This window comes from Erinaceus europaeus, chromosome 4 (assembly GCF_950295315.1).
Source record: "Erinaceus europaeus chromosome 4, mEriEur2.1, whole genome shotgun sequence".
In the NCBI taxonomy this organism is placed as follows: domain Eukaryota; kingdom Metazoa; phylum Chordata; class Mammalia; order Eulipotyphla; family Erinaceidae; genus Erinaceus; species Erinaceus europaeus.
The window spans coordinates 45,531,725-45,557,674 of NC_080165.1; the positions used below are offsets into that span (position 1 = coordinate 45,531,725).

Below are 25,950 nucleotides of genomic sequence, written 5' to 3' on the forward strand. Positions count from 1 at the left end.
GGGAGTGAAAAGGCTATGTAGTACTGAAGCTTCTTTCAAAACAGTGGGGACATGACTGAACCTGGGCAGAGTATATGATACACACATTTTCTAAAAACTTGACAAAATGCACATCTTTTCCATCGCTGCCTAAGAAGGCTACACGGCTTTCTGAGAGAAGTTTGAATTTTATGGTTGGGCTTTGAGAAGTTTCTTAAGGGTTATTTCAGTTTAACAGTCAAACGATAATGCAAGTATTTCTTTGGTCACCCAGGATCCTCCTTTGTGTTTGGCACTGGACCTTCAGCACCATCTGCCAGCCCAGCATTTGGTGCTAACCAAACCCCAACATTTGGACAAAGTCAAGGTGCCAGCCAGCCTAATCCTCCAGGCTTTGGATCTTTATCATCTTCAACAGCATTATTTTCTGCTGGTTCTCAGCCTGCACCACCTACTTTTGGAACAGTGTCAAGCAGTAGCCAACCTCCTGCATTTGGACAACAGCCTAGTCAGTCTACATTTGGATCCGGGGCTGCTCCTAATTCCAGTAAGTGCATAGTTGTGATGTCATTTGTATCTGCATTTAAGTTCTGTATCCCTTAAGTACATATTTTTCTCAGAACTTTGAAATTGCCTATATATTGTTTTTATTGTCTCTTGTAGTTGGGAGAATGAAGAGGCACATACAGATATAGTCTGGACTTTACATATGTGTAGTTACATTGCTCCTGTGCCAATAATTTTTTTTATATATATATATTTTATATTGAGTTTTGGAGCAGTCTAGCTAATTTTTCTGGACAGTCTTGAGTTATTTCATAGTATCTTATTTGATGCTAGCCTGTTCACTGGACTTGCCCATTTAAACTACTGTTCCTGTGGCTTTATTGAAATAATTTAATGTATTTTTAATAATTACAAATGTATGTTGTAAAATGCAAAAGTATATGCAGTGCAGATGAATAGTTTCATGTTGGAGGCAAATGAATGTTTAACCACTGTCTAGGAGCCCTTTCTGTATTTCTTTGTGATCATGTTCCTCACTTAATATATATATTTTTTAAATTATTTTTATTTAGTGGATAGAGACAGCCAGAAATTCAGGGGGAGGCGGGGAGACACAGGGAAAGAGAGACACCTGCAGCCCTGCTTCACCGCTCACAAAGCTTTTCCCCTGTAGGTGGGGGGCAGGGGCTCAAACCTAGGTCCTTGCACATTGTAATGGGTACTCAACTAGGTGTGCCATCATCTGGCCCCTTCTGCTTTTATCTTGCATTAATGGTGCCTTACTTTTTATGATAAAAAAAAAAAAAATCAAGGGGCCATGGTGCAAACTATGGCATCTGGAGTTCTGAAGGAGCCACTTTTCTGTGATAATTATTTAAAACTAATGACTAGAAAAGGGTAACTTTGCCAGATTATTAACTGTATTATAACTATTGTCACTGTGTGGATTCTGCCATTGGTATTTTTACTCTTCAGTTCTGAGCTGGGGGTCTTACACATGAGAGGGTTCCCTGTTCTCTGGTTAGTGTTTTTTCCATTCTGCTAGAAAGGCAGAGACAGTATAATACCGGTGCTGTGTCACTCCTACATGATAACAGTAAGTCATCTGTATCATTGCATATCGTTTGCTCATTTTCAGTGCTGTTGTGCTAGTCACCATATTAATATATTTTATCCATGTTGTAGTATAAACAAAGTTGCTTTATTATAGATGCCAAAACTCCAACTTTCTGCACCCTAGAAAATATTTTAGTCCATATTCCCAGAGGGACAAACAATAGGGAAGTTTCCAGTGGAGGGGATGGGACAGAATACTTGTGGTGGCAGCTGTTTGGAAATTCACCACTATCATAGTTCTAGCCCTTACAGTCTTTAAATCAGTGTTAAATCGCTAATAAAAATAAAATATTAAAAAAGAACAATTCGAGTTGCTTCTAGTTTTATTAGAAATTGCATTTCTGGCTGGGGAAAATAGCATAGTGGTTATGCAAACAGACATTCATGTCTGAGACCCGACCCCCAAAGTCCCACGTTCAATCCCCCATACTGCTATAAGCCAGAGCTGAGCAGTGCCCTGGTTTAGGAAAAAAAAAAAAAATGCGGGAGTCCGGCAGTAGCACAGCGGGTTAAGCGCAGGTGGCGCAAAGCGCAAGGACCGGCATAAGGATCCCGGTTCGAGCCCCGGCTCCCCACCTGCAGGGGAGTCGCTTCACAGGCAGTGAAGCAGGTCTGCAGGTGTCTTATCTTTCTCTCCCCCTCTGTGTCTTCCCCTCCCCTCTCCATTTCTCTCTCCTACCCAACAACGACAGCAATGACAACAACAATAACTACAACAATAAAACAACAAGGGCAACAAAAGGAAATATTATAAAAAATTCATTTTTCATATTCTTATGCATGGTTCATATATGCATGTTTGTCTGGGTATGTACTGGGAGAGGGATAGTAGAATTAAAAAGATGTGTGTATGTCATACCTTTATTTAGCTGCTTTATTAATGCTAAAATAATTATGTTGAGAAGCACTGGGCTTTCACACAGCAGTAGTTTTATTGGACCAGCTTTTTATTTCAAATAGGGAGAGACATTGTAGTACGAGAACTTTCCCCAATGCAGTGGTATGTGAGCTTCAACCTTGGTCATACATGTGCTAAGACTGGTATCTGAGAATTTTTCCAAAAGTTTATTTGCCTGTTTAACAAGTTTGTTATGAGAGGGATCCAGAGCACTTCTCAGTTCTGGCATAAGGTGGTGGTTGGGATTGTACCATCAACCTCTGAGTTATCAGGTATACAAACATCGTCTCTCTCGCTCTCTCTCGCTTTCTCTTTCTCATATACAAACTGGTGTGTGTGTGTGTGTGTGTGTGTGTGTGTGTGTTAATTGCCACGACGGTTATCACTGGGGATCACTGCTACCTGCTTCTCCTAGTGGCCATCTTCCCTCCTTTTTCCCTTTCTGTTGTATTTAGCTAGAAATTGCAAAGGGGGTGTAGAGAAAGAGGAGACATCTGTAGGCCTTCTTCACTGCTGCTGAAACATCCCTTCTGCAGGTGGGGAGTAGAGGCTCAAATCTTGAGACCTTGCACATGGTAATGTGTGTCTTGTCAAGTCATAGGAGGTGTCAAATATACATGTAGTGCAGTGAAGAAAGTATCTTGTCTTTTCTTTAAAATAAATGGAGATAGAATGATAGTCATATAAAAAAACTGCCATACCTGAGCTTCCGAGTTCCAGGTTCTGTTCCTTGTATCTAGTCAGAGCTGATCAGTGCTCCATTAAAAATACATAAACATATTAGCACTTGAGCATTTAACAATACTTTTGTATGTACAGATCAGAGTCATTAGTAGAAAAAGTATGTTTTTTCCATTAATGAATTTTTTCCTGCTTCATCTTTTATAGGCTCAGTTTTCCAATTTGGCAGCAGCACTACAAATTTCAACTTTACAAACAACAATCCATCAGGAGTATTCACATTTGGTGCAAATCCTAGTACACCTGCAGCTTCAGCCCAACCTTCTGGCTCAGGGGGCTTTTCATTTAGCCAGTCTTCAGCATTTACAGTGGGGTAAGATACATTTTTTTTCTTGAAATGTAAAGTTTAACATGTCAATGAATATATGCACAAGAATATTGGAACACTCCCCCCCATACACACACACACGAGAGAGAACCAGAGCATTACTGACGTTTACGCAAACCCTGCACTCTGCCACTGAGCCACCTACTTCCCTGGCCACGGTGTGTCTTGTCTTAAATCACCATAGTGCAGTATAGTTTACTGCAGGTAAAATCAAGTCTGTTCTCCAACTTGAGTTTACCATATTATAAATTTGACAAATTACAGTGATAGGAAAAAATTAGTAGAATGATAGTGTGTATGCATATTTGTGTTAGGTACAAAAGAAAATGGGTTTAGCAGTCATTAGCATGCCTCCCTGTTTCTGTTTAGTGTTGATTCTGATATTTTGTGTTAACTTTCATGTCACATAAGGTTTTTATTTTTCACAGGTCAAATGGGAAAAATATGTTTTCTTCTTCTGGAACTTCTGTTTCTGGTCGCAAGATAAAGACTGCTGTTAGACGCAGGAAATAAAGGTCACAGTGGTGTTAAAAACACAACAGGTTTAATAGCTGGTGCCCTGTTTTCAGATACTGGATTTTACCCTATGCTGGGGTTATCTGAAGTCAGATCTGCCTAAGGACTTAATTTTGGAATTATCCGTTTTCTTTACAGAAACCCTACCCTCACCACTCCCATCCCATTTTAAAAAAATAATAGCTAGACTGGTGACTGATTCTTCAGCCAACAAACATATTTTATGATCCAGCACATTATTCACTGATTTGGTATAGGCTGGTTGAACCCAGGAATAAAGCCTGCTCTTCAGATGGCATTGTATAGGACTTCTTCATCTGCACCACTTTTGTGCGTTTGACATGCGTTTATGGAACGCATTGCTATTGTAATTGTATCTGAGGATTCTGTATAGATTAGAGGATGTTGCAATGAATGATTTCTATGCTGAGTTTGTGCTGGTGTGTATGTGTGTGTGTGAAGTGAGTGAGTTGGTTATATTGTGCACTAAAAGTTTCTGATAGAGGAAGCCTGATTAAAAAATGGTCCATACTAAGGACTTGTTAGTTCTAGTTCATTATACATTTAATACGCTATTTCTATATTTTCATTCTATCACCTGTCTTGCCTTTTTCATTATTTTATTATGAAACTTATGTAAATACAATTTTGTTTCTGTACTCCTTTGGCATAACATAAATCTGTGAACTTGAAATTTTAATTTGTTAGAAATGTTTTTGTTTGTTTAGTCTTGTCTCAGATTTTATTATGTAAATCCCATTATTCAAAGTTGCCTAAATCCATTTGGAAATCTTAAAAAAAAAATTGGGGATTCTTAAAATGAATTTATTGGCTTTTCTGATCCATTTTTGTTTGGACCAAAAACCAGTATTGTACAAAGTATTAAGCATATATTTTTATATTTACTGAAATGGACTGTGGTGACTTTGGATAATAAGGAAAAGTTTAATATTAAAGCCATGTTTATTACAGTATAATTAACATGTTAAACCATGGGATAAATGCCATCAATAAAAGATTACGAAATACGTTTTGTTCTAGTGTTAACTCACAGTGAAGGGAAAATTTTTGTCTGTGTGTCTCATGCATGACTGACTTGTTCATTCTTTCTATTTCAGATAGAGGTAAGCAGAGAGAAAGGAGAGACACTAGCACTAGGGCTTCCCCCAATGCCATGGTACTCTAATGTGGTGCTTGGGCTCCATCCCAGACTGTGCATGTGGCACATGACCTGATTGAGCTGTCTTTCAACCCTGTTTTTCTTCTGCTCCTCACACCCTCCCACCTCTTCACTCTTCTCTTCTCCCCTCCCCCCTTTTTAAATTAAATGTGAGTTTCATGCATGTGTGACAGTGCTGATTGAGCCATCCATTGCTTTTTTTTCTTTTTTCTTTCCCCGTTTAAGAGGGGAAAAAACAATCTGTACCACTCCATTTCCTTGGTGCTGTTTATGGTGGTTCCTTATAATAGGAATTCTTATGAATTGGCAACTGTGAGAAGGAAAATTTCAAAGATGACACAAGATTTTATTTGTGTGTGTGTTGGTGGGGGTGTTCTGCCACTGAATGGATTTTTTTCTAAAAGAAGAGACACCACAACACAAAATCCCCATTGCCCTGCCCTGCGCTATAGTATTCCCACGGTGGGGGGGGGGGGTGCATCAGTGGCTTGTAACACAGGAATGTATACATGGCAAAGCAGGGACCTTCCATATGAGCCAACTCACTGGCCCTTTAGTGGCTTGCTTCTGGTGGTGCACTTGGCATTCACTTGTGATTTCATTGCTTTGGGCTGACGTCTATAGTACTCCCACGGAGTGGAACCTAGGCTGTGCACATGCTCACTTGCTCTCTGCCAAGTGAGCTACCTCGCTGGCCCGACTGTAGAGAAACATTTGATGACTTTATTTTTTGCTCAACATCTGATTGACATCTTAAGTTCAGAACTTGAAAATGTTTTTTGGTGCTCTATTTGAAAATACCTTAGACCATTATCAAATGCTGGTTGGGGATAGATACTTTGTGTTCATAATACTGCATTAGTTATATATAATTAGTTACTAGTATACAGTGACCTGTTTACATAGGCCTGTTTTGAGGGCAAATGATGCTAAATCCTAGAAGTAAAAACTGGAACTGGAAATGAGTGGTATTACTACTGAAAAATTAGTACTGAGATGGTAGCTTCATTCTTTCTTATTTTCCAGTCCACACAGATGGCAACATTAGACTTTTTAAATTTTATTTTATTCATTATTGGATAGAGACAGAAATTGAGGGGTTGGACAGATAAGGAGGGAGAGACCTGCAGCCCTCTTACACTAGTGAAGCTTTCCTCCTGCAGTTGAGGCCCAGGGGCTTGAACTTGGGTCCTTGAGCACTGTAATGTGAACATTTAACCAGGTGCGCCACTGCCTGGCCCCTACATTAGACTTTCTAATTTGGGTAAGATTTACTTAATAAACAAATGATTAAAAATGGAGGGCTTTCAGTTCACTTGGTAGGCTAGACTTAGTGCAGGGAATAAAAAGATCTAGGTTTAAGATGCCTCTCTAGGTCAGAGGGATAATAGATTTGGTATTAGCACTCTGTAGGTGGTATTGGGGTTTGGATAGTTCCTTAAAGAATGCCATACATTTAATGATGTAATGAGTTCTTCTGGCGCCCAGAATTAGTCTAAGTACTATACTCAGAATTAAGGATTTGGATTGCTTTTTCTCTTGACTGCTTTAATTTTCAGGCTGCACAGGGCAGCTTTGGATTAATTCTTAGTAGCAATTCCAACTTTAAACCTGTCTCTACTTTAGGTCCAGCAGAAGTATCCCTTTATTCAACTGACTACAGAACTACTTCCAATCCACCTTTGTAGATCATTGTCTCCTACGGTAGCCTTGGGTAAGGTTGGGCCATTATGCTCCATGTACAACTGGAAGTCAAAGGCTGTTCATGAAAGAAGCAACATGGAATGGAAACAAGCCCATTTCTCGTCCTGGACGTAGACGGTTTTTTAATTGAAAATATAATCTCTGAAGATTGGATAATCAAGCATATCTGTGCAGTATAGTTGATGCAGAGGTTCAGTGAGACTGAATCTGTCACTGTAACTAAGCACCTGAAAGACTCGAGTACTAAGATACTTCTGGTAATTCATGACTTCAGGTAGTGAGAAGACGTGGATATGTCAGACAGTTGGAAAATGTCTTCCAGCTAGCAGCTTAATATTAGATATAACTATCCTTATTGTTACTCATATAATTTGGATTTTTCTATCAAGCTATTGGACTAATTGTAGCAATTCTAGTCTAGCTTGGGAAGGATGTTTGCCTTAATCAGCATAAAAATTGAGATTTAATAGAAGTTTTGCAGAGGTTATGTGCGTTCCATAGAAAGTGAGAAATTTGGAATAGCAGATTTGAGAAAATGGTCATGTGGAGTCCAGCTGTATTATGTCTTAGCTCACAAGTCCACTGTAGTTTCAGAACATAAGAGTTTATGGTTAGGTTTATAGAGTTCCCATTTTTTTTTATTGTTGTAATTACTGTTATTGATGTCATTTTTGGATAGGACAGAGAAATGGAGAGGAGGGGGAAGACAGAAAGACACCTGCAGACCTGCTCATCACCTGTGAGCAACTCCCCTGCAGATGGGGAGCCAGGGGATCCTTATGCCTGTCCTTGCGCTTTATTAACCCACTGCGCTTACTGCCCAACCACCCCCCCCCCCCCGAGTATTTTTTTAATAGGACACAGATCAGGCAGTTTAGTTACATTTACTAACCTGTCTTCATTTTTTTTTTTTTGCCTCCAGGGTTATCACTGGGGCTTGATCACTGCACAAATCCACTACTGCTGTGGGCCATCTTTCCCATTGTTACTGTTGATGCTATTGTTTTGAGATAGGACATCAAGAAATTGAGAGGAGGGGGGAGACAGGGAAAGACATCTTCAGACCTACTTCACTGCTTGTGAAGCGACCCTCCCCAACCCCTGCAGGTGGGGGGGACCAGGGGGCTCAAACTAGGATCCTTTGCACAGGGTCCTTGCACTTTGTACTATGTATGCTTGACCCTGTGTGCCACCACCTGGCCTTTGCTATTCTTAAGGAGTCTATTTTATAATCTGTCCTTAGCCTTAACATTTATGAAGATCAGAATCTGCTTGTTTGTAAGATTAAATTTAGGCTTAAATTGTCCATTAGTCATTTGATAGTTGAGACAACTTTTGAAATTTTTTTTTTTAAAGTAGTAGGAGGAGGCAGAGGCAAATAACTAAGGCACCACTGTGGTACATCCCATGCTAGACATCCTGTTTGAAAATCCAGTTCTTTATGCACTGTGCCATCTCTTAAGCTGTTCAAATAAGTTATTTTTACCAGAGCACTCTCAGCTGTCTTCTAGTGGTGTAGGTGATTGAACTTGGGACCTTGAAGCCTCAGGCAGGAAAGTGATTTGTGTTTTTGTTACTTGCCCTGCCCCATTCTTTATTCCTTACACACAGTTGGACTGGTTAGGAATTTCAAGGGTTTCACAATGCACACTCAAATGGTTAAACACCCCCCCCCCCCACACACACACACACATACACACAGTAGTGAAAAGGCAAATATATATTTGGGATAAAATTTGAGGATACAAATTAAGAAGGAAATGTAAAGCATGCTCCAGAAGAATAAAGTTGGTTTTCATAAGAGGTAGTTATCTGACTAGTGTTATAAGCTATTCTTGTAGGATGACTTCTCAATTGTTAGTTTCTTTTCACTTACCAGGTATCTAACAAGACTGGTAATGTCTTAATAGTGATTTCCCAGCTCCTTTTTTAAAAATATCTTCCACAGACCAAAGAGGTAGCAAAGCAGGTAAACATGTATTGGCACCTGGACTCAGTAGCTAGCATAGCATTGGAGTGATTTATTTTCATAAACCAAAAACTTTTTTTTTAATAGGACAGAGAAATCAAGAGGGTAGGGGAGATAAGGAGAAAGCACTGCTTCACCACTTGTGAAGCTTACCCCCAACAGGTGGGGACTAGGTCCTTTCAAATGGTAATGTATGTGCTCAACCAGGTATGCCACCACCAGGCCATAAAAACCTGAAAATGGCTTCACAAATAAGAACTTTGCTTTTGATTTGTGAGAACCCTGTATCTGAATGCACTCTAGTTGACTACTACAGCCATTCTACTGAATGGCTACAGTAAGGGAAGAAGTCTTATTTGGATGCAAGACTTAAGGGGCCCAGGCGGTACACATTTCCGTGCACTAGGACCAGGTTCAAGCCCATCTCCACCTTGTATAGGGGATACTTCACAAGTGGTAGAGCAATGCTGTACGTGTTTCCTCCTTTAACTTTTTCTTAGGGATAAAAGGAAGCAAGGTCTCTTAAACGAGATTCTAGAGCAAGCCTCAAAGAAATACACAACAAACACATTGGTGACTTTATTAAAACAAAGGTTACAAACTGGTGGCATATGAATTACTAAAAATAGAATGCTGGATTTTATTTAAAGGCAGGCCATCAGATTCTCCAATGAATTCCAAAGGTACAGAGTTTAAAAACAAACTACTCAGGTAAATATTGTAAAAACTTTGGCCTTTTAATATAAGAAATTGGGTAATGTCAAACTAAATGACACTTGTCAGGTATTAGAAATACTGCTGTTTGTAGGCATATTCTTCAAATGAAACAACCTGTCTTAGTAGGAATAGTATAGTATGAAAATACTGAATATTCCTTCAAAAAGCCCTTTACTCAATAGTTTTAATTTTCAACTTCTGTTATCTGCTCAAAATACTTAAGCATTTAAAGCAACCAAACAATTTAGTCCTTTTAAAGTGGAATTAAGATAATTTTGTGTCCAAAAGGAAACAAAAAACCCTGGAAACCAAAGGCAGCCAGACTTACCAAGAAAGTATTCAAAAATGAGAAAGATATAAAAGATAAAGGCTACTAATTGAATAAACTAAAATTACAAGAGACCTAACATAAGCCAATTCAATCATGATAAAATAGAAAAATCAATAGACTGCTAATAAAGTTTAGAACTAGATATCTTCAATGGTGAATTCTTCCAAAGGGCTGAAGAGGAAACACTTTCAATCCCACAAGGCAAATGTTACCTGGTACTAAAACCAGATAGATAATTTAGGTTATAGGTAAATGTTCCTGATGAACATACATGCTTAATATCAGCTAACCAAATTCAATGATATATTAAAAAGGTGAAGTGTAGGATTAAACTCAAAGCAACAAAGGGAATTTAACATAATAGACTATGTCAAACTACCATTGCTATCTGTGTGGTGAAAAGGATAATTTTGGAAGTTTATTGGGAAAAAAAACTTGGAGACAGTCATGTCCATGTTTATAGCAACATTATTTACAATAGTCAACATATAACCTAAATGCCTATCAGGGTCAGGTAGTGACAGCAGACTTACAGGCACAAAGACCCAGATTCAAGTCCCTGGTCCCCACCTGCAGCAGGGAAGCTTCATGAGCATTGAAGCAGTGCTGTAGGTGTTTCTCCCCCTATCTCCTCACTTTCTATCCAAAATAAATAGATGAAGTAAATATGGTACACTAACTGGATCCCGATTTGAACCCCCCGCTCCCCCCCCACATGCAGGGGGGGGGTCACTTCACAAGTGATGAAGCAGGTATCTGTCTCCCTTTCTATCTTCCTCTCCCCTCTCAATTTCTGTCCTACCCCCCAAAATAAAAATGGCCACAGAAGCAGTGGACTCATACATAGTGCAGGCATCCAGCCCCAGCAATAACTGGAGGCAAAAAAAAATAATAATAAAATGCAATTACACAAACCTAGATGGTAGACAAGCATATGTAATCCATGACTGACTAAGCATGGTTAAAAGATGTGTAATTTACTCTTCACTGTAAAACCTTAATCCCCCAATAAAGAAAAAAAAAAGATGTGTGACTTCACCCTAAAATGGATTTGTATTCATGCTTAAGATAACCTTGCCGTTTGTCACAACAGGGATGGGAGCTTGAAGGCATTAGGCTAAATGACACGTTGTCATTCTGACAATCATGATTTAATATAGAATTAAATATCATATGGCTGCCAGAGACTGGGGATGTTCAGTGTTTGCTATGTAATTTTTTACTAATAAAATGTAAGCCTTAGGCATTTTTACTTTAGATAAGGTGGCCCTCAAATTTAGTGCATTTTTTCCCCAACCCTAAGTACTTGAAACTGGAACATGATTAGGTAGAACAGTTTCTGAACCAGTGCTACATAGTATGTTGGATAATTTAAAGGTGTAGTACCCAGAATTGCTTATTACTATAATCATGCATTAGTCTAAAAGCAACGCTTGCCATCTCACACCACCTGCTAGGCTCAACATCAACATTAGGACATCAGATTTTTCCCCTGTGCTGGTCACTATGGCTACTTTTAGTAATAGAAGGTGAGATTTTTAAATTAAGATTTTATTAATGAGAAAAAATGGAGAGAAACATAATCAGACATCACTGGAATATGTGCTGCTGGGGACTGAATTCAGGACCTCATGTTGAGAATCCAATACCCACTGTGTCACCTCTCAGACCACAGTGGTAAGATTTTCTAGATGCCTAAAATAACTGCCTCTTCCATGATTTTATTTTGAGTATGTTGACTGAAACAGTATTCTCATGCAGGCTGATTCCCAATTTTTGTTTTTCAATACTTAATGAGTATTATCTGCACTAAAAAACTTAGTGTCATTTTTAGGCTAGAGTTTTGGCATGAGGGTACTTTCACATAAAGTTAGAATTTCTGTAAGTGAAATATGCTAAATAGAAAAGTATTTCCTGGGAGCTGGGGGTGGTGGCTGTCTCTTCCACATAAGTTATGTAGTGTTTTGTATTTGTTCAATTATTTGGGACTGGTTTCCTAAGTGCTGAGTTACTTGCAATTTGTTATAAACAGTAACACTTCTATTTGTTTTCTAGTGCTATGTATGTAGTTCATGGACTTAATCTGAACGACTTGTGTAATATTTTAAGTACAACAAATTGGACTTTGCTTCTCTTGCTAAGTCAATAAAAACAGCCAAATAGTCATCTTAGATAGTATATATACAAGATGCATTCCCAGTAAGTAGCAGAAATGGTCTGGTCTGTGTACTAATGCTAATGTATGTGCTGCAAAGCGGTAAGTCTGTTTCCCAATTTCTAGTTTAGGAGAAACCAAACAAACAAACAAAAATCAGTAAGACTGACAGCTTGACAGCTCACCCACTGAGGGAGGCACTTGCCTTGTTATCCCCCTGTGGCCCAAGTTAAAGCCTTAGCAAACATGAGAGTACCATCAGGGGAAAGCTACAGTGCTTTGGTGTCTATCTGAAATAAGAATGATTGGTCTGGGAGGTGAAATCATGCATTAGACCCTGGGGTGAACATTAAAAAGCTTTTCCTACTGTCAAAGGTCATAACACTATCTTCTCCCAGGCTTAAAATAACTAATCTGTTTACTCTGACGTACTTAACAGACTGTCTTCGCGAATTTCATGTAGTTACTTTGAAAACCATGGTTTATGGCACTTTAAAAGGAATAAGGACATTGTTACAGTCATATAAAAATGAGTATACTCTCACAATTTCAAATGTTAAAAACCTACTTTAAAATTGATAGTCATAAGTTAAAGTTTACATTTATCATTTAAGCAACTGAATGATGATAAACTTAGTGTTTTGTTTTTTTTTTTGTTTTGTTTTGTTTTTTGCTTTTTAATACCTAAGAGACAAAACTTTCAGTCTAGTATATGTTAACAGCTGACTGGGCATCTACAAAAGCATGCACATAAAACCACCATTTTGCTTCAACAGAATAATAAATTGACAATACATAAAATGCTGTCTGATTAACATTTTCTTTAAAACACCAATCCCTGGCAGGCCCAAAGTGACCTTCTGGTTCATAGAACCAAAGAACTTAGAATAATGTATAGATATGCTACTCTTATTTGAAATAAACAATCTATAATGAGAGGGTGTTAATATTTCACAGGCTATTAATATTTAATCATGAAATACTGAGATTAACTCCTTGATGTTTCAAAAGTTATGGAATTATAAACAAAAACAAGTGCATATTTTTGTGTATAAAAAGGAGTTAAATTCAGAACACTGAAAAGCACTAATACTTTCTCCATACTGTACACATACTGGGAATATCATTTTACAGTAAATATGCAACATCCCCCCCATATACATAGTTTGACACTTGCACATAAATTTTAAGTTAGAATTATAGTAAAGAGTTGCTTTTTTTCCCATTAAGAGTAACGACTAAAGAAAGGTCAATAGTATAATATGAATCAATACTTTTTCATTATCATGCAAACCTTACCCCCAAATACATGTTTAAGCATTAAGAATAACTGTACAGCTTATTATGCCCACAATAAACTGTAGTACAAATCTGAGAACTATTAAGCCTGCCTCACACTGTTCTCTTGCAGCTAACTTATCAGTTACTTATGAGGAGATAAGTAGCTTATCAAGTCTTGTCTAACAACCCTCCCCAGTCCTTTCCCCTACCCCATTCAAAAAGCAAAGACAATTCCCCTAAGAAGTGTTAACAAAAGTGTTTACAAAACACAGCTGGACATTTTCCATCATTTTGGGATAAAACCAAAATAAAATTTTTGAGGTTTCAATTGGAGATTTTAAAACCCAAGATGTAGTGTCTTAAAGAGATTATTATCCACTGCTGATTATAAAACCACTTGCCATCTAAAAATTTTAACACTTGAATCGAACAGGTTTTTCTTCTGGAAAAATTCTTTGGCATTCAAGTAAAATTAATACTTTTCAGAATAGTCACCTGCATCGCACTGGAGCCACTACTTTAATTTCTAATTCATCAATTAATGTAACCCAGGGATACTGATGGCCTTGATATATAATTGAGTCTTCATTATTCCAGAGAATATGGAATTCAGAGCTTTTGGGGGCATCATCTGACGCCATTTCTTTTTACTACAATGGTTCCTGCTACAATGTCATAGGCTGTTCGATTATGCTGAAAAAACAGCAATGTAATGAAAGCAGGGAAGAAAGAAGCAATAGAAAAATTCTTGATCAAAGCTCGTATAGTAGACCTGAAAAGTTAAAGGAAAAAGAAATCATATTAAGTTGTGTACTGATCACACACAGATAATGGACATCCTCTCTAGTTCAAAAATATATTTAAAACATAATCACAGTATAGTTGACAATATTTTTACCCTTGATAGAGTAACTTATCAAACGACTGTGGCTACTTCTGAAGATTTAACATAAAAGGTTTTAGAACTTTCACGTAAAAATTTATCTTTAGAATGAACAATATAGATTTACAGCATTTTCTAGCATTTTGTCAGAGGGAAAGAATAACTGCTGGGTCTGGAGAGAGTGCAACAGGACTTGCATATGAGAAGTTGCAGGGTTTTTTTTGTTTACCAGCTAAGTGGTATTCTGGTCAACAACAAAAAACTATCCCTTCTTACCTTTTCTCTGATCTCATTACTGTGCTTTTTTCTAAAGAAGTATGGTTACTACCGTGTTATTTTCTACTTTCTGTGAAGCACTACACCTTAAATTATAGTGTATTATTTTATCATCTCTATCTGTGTAATTCTGTGATTAAGGACAGTGTTAAGAGCTAGACTGTGGTACACCCGGTAGAATGGATATGTTACCATTATGTCGTAGTCCCCACCTTGAGAGAAGCTTCACAAGTAGAGAAGCAGTGCTATAGTATCTATCTCTCCCTATTTTCCCCTCCCATCCCAATCACACTAATAAATAAAAATTAAACTATTTAAAAAAACCTAAAAAATGAAAGCAACAGCAACCTAAAGTCTTATTTTATTTTTTATTATTTTTTTCTTTTTCTTTTTGCTTTCAGGGTTATTGTTGGGGCTCAGTGCCTACACTATGAATCCACTGCTCCTGGAGGCTATTTTATCCTTTTTTTTGCCCTTGTTTATCTTCATTATTATTGTTGTTGTTGGATAGGACAGAGAAATTGAGAGCAGAGGGGAAGACAGGGAGAAAGACAGAAACCTGCAGACCTACTTCACCTCCTGTGAAGTGACCCTCCCCCTGCAGGTGGGGAGCCAGGGGCTCGAATCCGGACCCTTAACACTGGTCCTTGCACTTTGCTGCCATGTGCGTTTAAACCACTGCCACCACCCAGCAGCCTCCCCCCATCTTTTTTTTTTTTTTTTTGCCACCAAGGTTATTTTAGGGGCTTAGTGCCTGTACAACTCCATCACTTCTGGAGGTCATTTTATTTATTTTCCTTTTCAGGAAAGGAGACCACAGTACCATTCCACTGCTTGTGATGCTTCCCCCATATGGTGGTGGCCAGGGGCTTAAACTTCAGGTTCTTGCACTGGGTACACTGCACTCTACTAGGAGAGCCACCTTCCTAGACTTGTGTGTTTTAGTGCACTAGAAGCATATATGAAAGTACAGTGGCTGAGTATAAACTCTGAAACCAAAGATCCATTTTCTATCAATTACCAATTGTGTTCTACATCTATAGAGACAGTACCTATAATAGCTACTTGAAAGGTTTTTAGAATTAAAATCAGACATGGAGTGTTCCTAACAGTCCCTGGTATGTAAGGATACTCAATAAACATTAGCCATACTGATTCTTTAAAAATAGCAGCGAGGATTATTATAACCACAAAATTATAAAAAAATTTTGAGGATATCAGCAAAATCAAGGCTGCTTCTAGAATCTCTTGTCCATTTCTTCACATAACAGTTCAGCTCTGAATCATTTTAGTAGCAATTGTACCCAATGTCTTGCTTTATTTTTAATTTTTTAAAATGTTTATTCCCTTTTGTTGCCTTTGTTTTACTGTTGTAGTTATTATTGTTGTTGTCACTGTTGGACAGAACAGAGAGAAATGGAGAGAGGAGGGGGAGAGAAAGACACCTGCAGACCTGCTTCACCACTTGTGAAGCGGCTCCCCTGCAGGTGGGGAGTTGGGGGCTCGAACCGGGATCCTTAACGCCGGTCCTTGTGCTTTGTGCCACATGCGCTTAATTCGCTACACTACCATCGATTCCCTTTAATTTTTAAAAAAAATTATCTTACTGGACAGAGACAGCCAGAAATTGAGAGGAGGCGGGGGATAGAAAGGGAGAGAGATAGAAAGACACCTGCATCCCTGTTTCACCATTTGTGAAGCTTTGCCCTTGCAGATAGGCACTGGGGGCTTGAACCCGAGTCCTTGTGCAATGTAACGTGCGCTCCATCAGGTGTACCACCCCCTGGCCTCCATGTCTTGCTTTAAGGTGATTACCACCTACTCACCTTAACTTCCATGATCACTATTTGCATTTCCTCCAGAGGCAGATGTTAACAGCTAGTAATGAATACTAGGAGCACTATAAACTGTATCACTAAAGATCAGCAGAAGATACATGAATGTATAGGTTTCAAACTTACTGCCTACTCAAGATGGAAGAATGAGAGGTGTAACACCAAATTAAATCTCAAGGCAGACCAAGTAATTGAGTCAATATCCACAGCTATAGAGAATAAAACTAATCAAGGATTACTAACACATGCTGGTAAACTGCATGAATACCCAAATCATTCCCTCCTGATAGTGACGTGCGTTTTCTAAAACAATTTTTGTGAAAATGTATAGTGAAGAGGGATCTACAATTATGAGTGAAAGATGCCCATATGCTTTAAGCTTTATAAATATAAGCCCATCTCTGTATGCCATGAGAAAAAAAATCATAAAAATAACATGAATTATACTAATAATGACACTTAAAATCTTATTTTCATAAGCACATAATAAATAAAAAAAAAAAACTTACGTTGTTATGCTAACATTTGAGGAAGGAATCACTAAGACCCGGCTTGGTGCAATAAGCACAGATGTATCACATGTTACAACTCGAAGCCCTAACAGGAACTTCCCAGGGGTGGCTCCACCTGCTCCCCAAATGCAAATTATCTAAGGAAAGAAGGATACTTTAAAAATAATTCACCAGCTAACCAACTTTATAGGTAAAATTTCTTACCATATTATTCATGTTTTAAAGCTTTCTCAGATGAAAAGAATTTCAGAAACTATTCAAAGTTAAGTTTTAAGATACCGCTGGAGATAGCTAACATTTTAGAAACCACAAAATGCCTTCTGTATGATGTTCCTCTGTGGCCCAAGTATTATTTTTTTTTTAGCAAGGTGTTTCTATGGAAAAAATATATCTCAAAGCCTAATTTACAAGTATATTTTTGGACTAAGACAAATTTCTTAGAAGCTATTAAAATAGTACGTTTCTTTTTCAGAAAGTTGTTTGTAACTTGAAAAGTAATAGGTTAATTAAAGAATATTTGGAAAGACAGGCAAACAAGACAAATTTGTTTTTCATCTTGGGCTAATGATCTAAGATTCATTTGTAATTTTATTGTTTGTTGCAGTCAGTAACTTACCTCATAGAAACAAACTAATAATCTGTATATAAGAGCCACAACCATCATTTTCTGCAAGTCTTCCATTGATGTGTCTTCATCTATTTCTTCTATGATATAATGCATCGCAAACTTAGAGATATCCCTACATGAAGTAAGTTTTGAGTTATCAGTTACCAGAGCAACTGCAGTGAATTTTCCTCCATTCACATAAGCTAGAAACTTTAATTGAAATTCTAAACTGGTCTTTGGGTTTCCAACCATTCAGTTTCACAAAATATTCATTAGCTTATGCAACAAATACTAATAGTAGTCCTGGCGACATATGAGTGAATTCAAAATGATTTCTGCTTGCACAAAGATTCTAATCTAACAGGGAAAACAAAACAATGAATAATAATAAAGTAGAATGAAGACAATGATAGGAAACCACGGAGTACTGTGGAAACATATGCCTAGTACACTTCAGTAAAGAAATCCCCAAAATGACAGTGAGGGATGAAGAGTGGATGAAGTCCTAAGGAAGTTCTAGGGAGACAGAGTAACAGCAGAGAAAATCTTGAAGCAAGAGTACAGTTGAGCCTATAAGCATTTTGTTTTGGCTCAGTTATTAAGTGTGAGTGGTGATAAAAAATAAGGGTGGCTGGGTGGTGGTGCACCTGGTTAAGTGCACACATTACAGTGTGCAAGGACCTGGGTTTAAGCCCCTGGCCCCTACCTGTAGGGGGAAAGCTTCATAAGTGGTCAAACAGGGCTGTAGGTGTCTTTTTGTCTCTCCTCCTCTTTCTCCCCTTTCCTTCTCACTTTCTGGCTATCCAATAAATAGTGATAATTTAAAAAATTAATAATAAAAGAAAAAAGGGTATCGGGAGGGGTAGATAGCATAATGGTTATGCAAAGAGACTCTCATGCCTAGGCTCCAAAGTTCCAGATTCAATCCCTCATACCACCATAAGCCAGAGCTGAGCAGTGCTCTGGTTAAAAAAAAAAAAAAAAAAAAAAAAATTGGTATTTATATATTTTCCACATGTTTGGGAGCTACTCTCTGCCCTACTTCAGCTCTCTAGTCCTATTCTCAACTCTGATAACCTATTTCCAGACAATATTTTTAGTACATCTGCATCTTAGCTATCAGGCTCAGGCACAACATTACTAAAGTCATGGACCCCTAGGAACATACCTAAAATAGATTTCTGGGAGTCCAGCTGTAGCGCTTCGGGTTAAACGCAGGTGGTGCAAAGATCCCGGTTCGAGCCTCCGGGGCCCCCACCTGCAGGGGAGTTGCTTCACAAGCGGTGAAGCAGGTCTGCAGGTGTCTATCTTTCTCTCCCCTTCTGTCTTTCCCTCCTCTCTCCTATCCAACAATGACGACAACAATAATAACGACAACAATAAAACAAGGGCAACAAAAAGGAATAAATAAATATTTTAAAAAATTGATTTCCTAGCTTCTTCACACCCAAGACCCCAATTTCATCTGCGCTATTCTTACCTTTGGGTTCCTGTTTATTACATAACTTGTCCTCTTGTCCTGCCCTATATCTTACTGCCTTTCAGACACCAAGTTCAAATACAACTATGATCCCATCCTGACTTCCCTGGGCAGACAACCTCACCAATATGTACTGAAATCTCACCTCTCCAGAGCCTTATCCCACTAGGGAAAGACAGATACACTGGCTGGGTGTATGGATCAACCTGTAAATGCCCATGTCTAGTGGAGAAGCAATTATAGAAGCCAGGCTGTTGGGCTGGGGAGACAGCATAATGGTTATGCAAAAACCTTTCAAGCCTGAGGCTCTGAGGTCCCAGGTTCAATCCTCAGTACCACCATAAGCCAGAACTGAGCAGTGTTATGGACTCTTCCTCTCTCATGGTATCTTTCCCTCTGTATCTACTCTTTCTCATTAAAATAAATAAAAAACTATTATTAAAAAAAAAAAAAAAAGAAGCCAGACCGTCCACCTTTTGCACTCCATAAAGAATTTTGGTCCATACTCACAGAGAGATAAAGAATATGGAAGCTTCCAATGGAGGGGAACTCTGGTGGTGGGAATTGAATGGAATTATACCCCTATTACCTTACAATCTTTTCAATTATTATTAAATCATTAATAAAAAAGAAAAAAATAAGGGTAGTTACATTAAATCATAAAATAAGGCTCTACTTGGATGGCAATAGGAAACTATCAATCTTTTAAAGCAGGAGAGAAACAGAGTGAGACTTTATGGTGTTGTAGTTGAGTGCACGTCCTAATGTGCAAAGGCCCAGGTACAAGCTCTCAGCAGCCAACTACAGGGACAAAGCTATACAAGTGATGGAGCAAGACTGCAGGTGTCTCTCAGTCTCTCTCCCCTCTGTCTACCTCTCCAACTCAGCTTCCCTCTCTTGGTTCTGTCAATTTTTAAAAATTAATTATTTTATATGGGATAGAGACAAAAATCAAGATGGAAAGGAGGTAGAGAGGGAAAAAGATGCCTACAGAACTGCTTCATCACTCATGACGCTTCCCTCTCCTGCAGGGGTTTAAACCCGGATCCTTGTGCATGATATAATATGTGTGTTTAACCAGGTGTGCCACTGCCTAGCCCCCAAAATAAAAATATTTTAAAAAGTTAAAAAAAAAAATTGCATCAGAGTCTCAATTGAGGAAAATAGGAGATGACACTGAGATACTAGTTAAAAGACTTGCTATAACCCAGGCAAGAAATGACAGTAACAGGACTAAGGAGAAGTAAAGGGAATGGAAATAGTTCAACAATGACGAGAAGACTGTCTGGGTTGAAGGTGATTCAGGAAATTGACGTTATTTAATTGGATATGGGTAAGAGGAGGAGGAAAATCAGGAAGGAATCACACTTACACTCAAGATTCCTGTCAAGGATGCTGCAGTTTGACTGTTGTAGACCTGGGAGTATAGTAGTGAGTGAATTGCATCTTGACTCTGCCATGTATTATTTTTCTAAATCTGCAAGTTTTAGGCTTAACTTTTATGTAAGCCCAAATATCAATCTTTATAAAACGGAGCTAGTGACCTCAATCTCATGGTGGTGATAAGATTAAAAAGAGGGAGTCGGGTGGTAGCACAGTGGGTTAAACGCAGATGGCGCAAAGCGCAAGGACCGGCATAAGGATCCCAGTTCGAGCCCCCGGCTCCCCACCTATAGGGGAGTCGCTTCACAGGCGGTGAAGCATGTCTGCAGGTGTCTATCTCTCTCTCCCCCTCTCTGTCTTCCCCTCCTCTCTCCATTTCTCTCTGTCCTATCCAACAACGATAACAACAATAACTACAGCAATAAAACAACAAGGGCAACAAATGGGAATAAATAAATTAATATTTTTAAAAAAGATTCAAAAAGAATTTAAAAAGGTGAGCTCGGTGCATAGTATGTAGAAGGTGCCTAGCTAGCGATAAGACAATCAATCAGGTTTTATTCGGAAGGCAGTGAGAAGCTATTAAACAGAAGAGCAACAGTCAAAATTTACTGTCGTGGCACAGCTGTAATGCCCCCCTGGTCCAATTTTTATTCTACATTTTAAGGAACAGAAATAATCATCAAAGCACTGCTCTAACATCCAAAGAGTTCCCTTGGTGCAGGGGATTTAACCGAGGGTCTCACATATGCCGTTACCATCTCATGGGCCCTATTATGATTATTAGTGTGAAAGAATCAAGCAAATGGCTCACTTTGCAGTTCATTTGGGGCCTGCCAATATAAGCAGTTCCACTTAGAAATGTCACATAGATGGCTGTAATAGCTAATCTATCTAATGTTCATTATGTGTTGGTCTTTTTGAAAATACTTCTTTTCCAAGCCATTTTTGGGTGATATTTTCTAATATATTTATTTTTAAAAGGATTTATTTATTTCATACATGTATACGAAAGAGAGGAAAGTCAGAGAGCATCACATGCAGTGTTACTGATCAAACTAAAGCCTTGGGCATGAGAGCCTGATGCTCTCTCTACCAATTAAGCTATTTACCCAGCTGCTGTCACTATTGTTTAAAAACCATTAAGGAAAAAAAGAATCTGAAAAAAATCTCCTATAAAGAAATCATGACACTGGTACACTAATTCTATAATCACCTGCAGTCGTAACAGAATTTTAAACAAGATTTCTAGGCACTTACTTAAAACATTAAAACCTTTCTGCACATGGTTTTCACTTACTTTATTCCACTGAGATGCATAATGCTTAAGACAATGGTTGCTTTTATAAAGAAGAGAATGAAGAAATCCACCATCTCTGCCATAAATCTGTGAGCCAAGGATGGAATAACATACTCTCTGCCTGTAAAAAAAAAATTAGGAAAATGAATCAGTTCACATAGATCTTACAGTGCAAGCTAGATAACAAATAGGTATAACCAGCTGAGCCAGAGAAATAAATAGTTCATTGGATAGGGCATATGCCTTGCTCTCTATCTAGGGTTCCAGTTCCTGCACCAGAGGAAGTTCCAGTGCTGGATGTGTCTTTGCTCCCTTGCTGCCCCCACCCCCACCCCCATGAAAAAGCGACCCGGAAAGGTGAAATTGCCAAGGTGTCCGGTGTCTGACAACACACACACACACACACACACACACACACACACACACACACACACACACACACACACACACTATAGCAGCTAATGCAAGGCCTTGAAACAAGTACTGGTATCAACTCCATCAAAAAATATAGCAACATTACTATCAAAATATATCAACACAGTAAAAACAAAAATAAAATAATAAAACCAATATACATATATACACCAACACTATTCCACTATTTACAAGAATTTAAAGCTTGTTTTCATCCCTTTAATGCATTTACAGATAAATTTAATAAAGTACTGAATATGTGTCACGATGGAATAAATGAGAACCTAGGTGTTCATAAATCTAGGACACAGACATTTTTGGTAGATATCAAGGTTCTGTGTAAACGATTAGCACAAAGTAAATCTTGTTTCTCATTTTACCCTCCTGTCTAGTTTTCCTTGTTTTCTATAATCCAGTAATTATCAATCTGTCATTGTAAATGGGACAAAAATACAATAAATTAGCTCTTGTACAGAATATCTATGGCTGGCCACCATCAAGTCTTTATTAAGTAGCTTTTAAAAAAAGTAACAAAAGTATTCCAATTCCCATGCAGAAGTAAACAAACAATACACGAGAGAAAAGAAACAAGTAGGGTCCAGGCAAAGGTTTATAACTCAATGTGTATTCTTGTCATCTCCTTTTATATTCATCAGTGCCATGGGCCCGAATATAAAATAAATAATTATTACTTATATAATCACATATCCTATAATCTAATATAGAACAAGTCTATGTCTGGATTCTTCTCAACATTAGCAATCAAACTCCCTCTTCTGCTCCAGCCGGGGATGGGGGTGAGGCGGGGGGGGGGGGGGGGGGGGGGATGTCGCCATCAGAGACTGAAGCTTTGAACCTCACTCCCCAGACCTGAGCAGCAAAGATTTCTTTTTATTTTTATTATCTTTATGGATAGAAATAGCCAGAAATCGAGAGGGAAGGGGGTGATAGGGAAGCTCCCCCCGCAGGTGGGGGCTGGAGGCTCGAACCTGAGCCCTTGCGCGCGTGCGCGCGCGCGCTGTAACATGCGCGCTCAGCCAGGTACGCCACCACCCGCCCCGGCAGCAAAGATGCCTTTACACGTGGACGCGACTGGTCCGCAGGTGTGAAGGAATCAAGTTGGGGCGGGCGTGTGTGTGTGTGTGTGTGGGGGGGTGTCTCAGGCATATCCAAAGGCAAGAAGCTGCGCTTTTGACCTGGGCCGACGACAGCTACGCACGGAGAGTAACAGCGGAGGTCCCCGAGGGGGAGAAAGCCCGCAGCCCCTGCAGCCCCCGCCCGCCGCTGTTTCCGCCGCAGCCGCAGCTCCTCCCTCCCCGCGTCTCACCTGCCTGTCGCCCCGCGTCGCTTTGGGTTCGCGAAGGGGCAGCGGATGCTGCTACTCTGGTCCCGGGGGCCGCGCGGGCTGAGCCCTGCACCTGGGGCGCCCCGGGGCCCTGCGCGGCGGCCGGGGCCGGGGTGCTGAGGTCGGTCGCCGCCCCGGGGTCCGGCGTGGCGGCCGCGGCGCCCAGGAAGTAGAAGGGGTTGTAGTAGCCCAGCTGGGGAGGCGGCGGCGCGGCGGCCGCGGGGCAGCTCGGCGGGGCGGGCTGCGCGCTGCAGTAGGGGAAGGCGGCCAGCCCGCTGTGCCAGGTGAGGTAGCCGCAGTAGGACTGCCACAGCCACTCGTGCACCTGCCGCGAGTACTCGCGGGCGCTCAGCCGCGCCGCCCTCTCCCGCGGCCCCGCGGCCTCGGGGCCCTCGCCAGCCGCCGGCTCCTGCAGGCCCGCGCCCGCGCCGGAGCCGGAGGCCGCCTCCCCGCGCTTCCCGGGCTCGCACGGCCGCTCCGACTGCTCGGCCGCCGCCGCAGCAGCCGCAGCAGTAGCGACCGGGAGGCCCGGGGTAGGAGGCCGGTCCGGGGCCTGGGGTTCGGCTGGAGGGGCGGCGGTCAGAGCGCCGGGCTCGAGGTCCCCTCCGCCGCCGCCGCCATCCGACCCGGGAGGGCGGCCTCGGGCTTCCTCCGGCCCCTCAGCCATAGTCGCCTTGCCCGCACTCACGGCGGCCCTGTCACTGCGCCGTCTCCTGCCCCCGCAGGCCCCGCCCCAACGGCCCCGTCGCCACCGCAGCAGCCACAAGCGTCAACAATCCCATACCGGAAGCGGAAGCCCCGCCCCTGACTGCAGGCGCCGGGCGCGAGTTGGAGCCGGAGAGGGAAGACCTGGCTGGAGCCGTGGGGGCGGGTCGCTTCGATAACCCGGGCTCTTTGCTTTAGCGATTATTGGACAAACATTCTCCCAGTTTGCGGGTTTGATTGAAGGCTAAGGCCTGAGCCTGTTTCGACCGAGCCCAGGGGGATCTCGGGAGATGCAGCCCGAGTTCTGGAGAGAGGTCCGCAGGATCCGTCTCCCTCCACCACTTAGGGAGTCGGGACATTTGTGGTCTCTGGGCTTGTTGGTTAATTCTGCCTGCGTTACAGTCCATAGTCTTTGGACATTTGCAGTGAAGAAGGTGATACAAAACATAGCCCCATAGAGAATAAGAAATTAATAACAGGGAGTCGGGCGGTAGCACAGCGGGTTAAGCGCACTTGGCGCTAAGCGCGTGAGGATACGGGTTCGAGCCCCCGGCTCCCCACCTGCAGGGGAGTAGGGCTGCAGGTGTCATTCTCTCCCCCTCTTTCTGTCTTCTCCTCTCTCCATTTCTCTCTGTCTTATCTAACAACGATGACATCAATAACAGCAATAACTACAACAACAATAAAAGGGCAACAAAAAGGAAATAAATATTAAAAAAAAAAGAAATTAACAATCAAGCTCAAGTGGGGTATATACCAAAACAGTGTTTCTCAGCTGCAGACATTTTCATGGCAAAAGAAGGGATGTAGATGGCCCACTACAGTGGCGGAAATTTTGATACTGCGGTGCCTTTCCATTTGAAAAATAAATAAAGCTCTGAGCAGTGAATCCCTGGAGAAAACAGAAAGAAAGGTAGTGGGGTTATTCTGATTTAAGAGACCTTATCTGGAATTATGTCTTTTTTAAAAAAAAAAAATTCTAATTCAAGTAGTTTGGAAGGTGGCACAGTGAGTAAAGTGTTAAAAGTATCACGTGTGCCGGTGATGCTCTTATTCTACTAGAATGTCCTTCAGTTTCTCTTCATCCCTCTTCTCTCATGCTAATGGTTCTTATTTAATTTTAATCTTAAGGCCCAAGATCCAGAAAGTGGCACAATAGATAAAGTTTGGACTTGGAGGTGTGACATCCTGAGTTTGATCCCCAGCATTATACGTGTCAGAGTGATGCTCTGGTTCTTTTTTGTTCTCTCTCACTCTCTCCCCCACATTAATAATAAATAAATAAATAGATTTTTTTATTTAATTTAAATTTTTGCACTGCTGTTGACCCAAGTATACAACTACCGGTCCCAAAAGGACAGGGCTGTCTGATGCCTCCCTAGTGAGAGAAGATGATCTAAGACTTGCTGGGCTAGCGTGGGGGTGCCTCTTCCCAAGGGCTTGTGCTCTCTGGGTTGGAGAGAACTCGACCGGACTCGGCCTAGGCTGCTACTCACTCAGCGACTCGGGAGATAGATGTGTTATGCCCAGATTTTTAAATCCCATTCCCGCAGAGAGGAGGCCAGAATCACATGTAAAAGCAAAGAGCCTTTATTGAAGCAAGCTTAAGCCTGTGCTACATGCACTTCCCAATAGTGGCATGTGAGCTCCAAGAGAGGCAGCCAGATTCTGAGCAGCCAGATTCTTTTTATCCACATCCCACATGTGGGGGTAGGGGGACGACTTAGGGGGTCACTTAAAGTTCAGACCTGTTTGTCAGGGAATTTGACCACAGTCCTTGACAGTTTT

General features: G+C 40.5%; 2 protein-coding genes and 1 long non-coding RNA gene across 4 annotated transcripts in view; 2 read left to right on the forward strand and 1 right to left on the reverse strand.

The window, feature by feature from the left end:
* The window catches only part of NUP153 (nucleoporin 153), a 60,897-nt gene extending 55,784 nt beyond the window's left edge, over positions 1–5,113 (forward strand). For both annotated transcript variants that reach the window (XM_060189323.1, XM_060189325.1), the window contains 3 exons: positions 254–526; positions 3,389–3,554; positions 3,998–5,113. In XM_060189323.1, the coding sequence (XP_060045306.1) occupies positions 254–526; positions 3,389–3,554; positions 3,998–4,082 (524 nt within the window). In that variant the 3' untranslated portion in view covers positions 4,083–5,113. The remainder of the gene's footprint in view (positions 1–253; positions 527–3,388; positions 3,555–3,997) is intronic.
* Positions 5,114–9,502: 4,389 nt separating this feature from the next.
* Positions 9,503–24,222, reverse strand: FAM8A1 (family with sequence similarity 8 member A1). The gene is made up of 5 exons (XM_007539276.3): positions 23,440–24,222; positions 21,699–21,819; positions 17,545–17,668; positions 16,926–17,065; positions 9,503–14,194 (listed from the first exon to the last, which is right to left on the reverse strand). Exons 1-5 carry the CDS (start codon positions 24,122–24,124, stop codon positions 14,050–14,052), a joined length of 1,215 nt encoding a protein of 404 aa, XP_007539338.1. The 5' UTR covers positions 24,125–24,222; the 3' UTR covers positions 9,503–14,049.
* A 757-nt stretch (positions 24,223–24,979) lies between these two features.
* LOC132538274 (uncharacterized) lies at positions 24,980–25,454 on the forward strand. The gene is made up of 2 exons (XR_009549674.1): positions 24,980–25,075; positions 25,294–25,454. It is a non-coding gene; the product is annotated as an uncharacterized LOC132538274 (long non-coding RNA).
* The last annotated feature ends 496 nt before the right edge of the window (positions 25,455–25,950 follow it).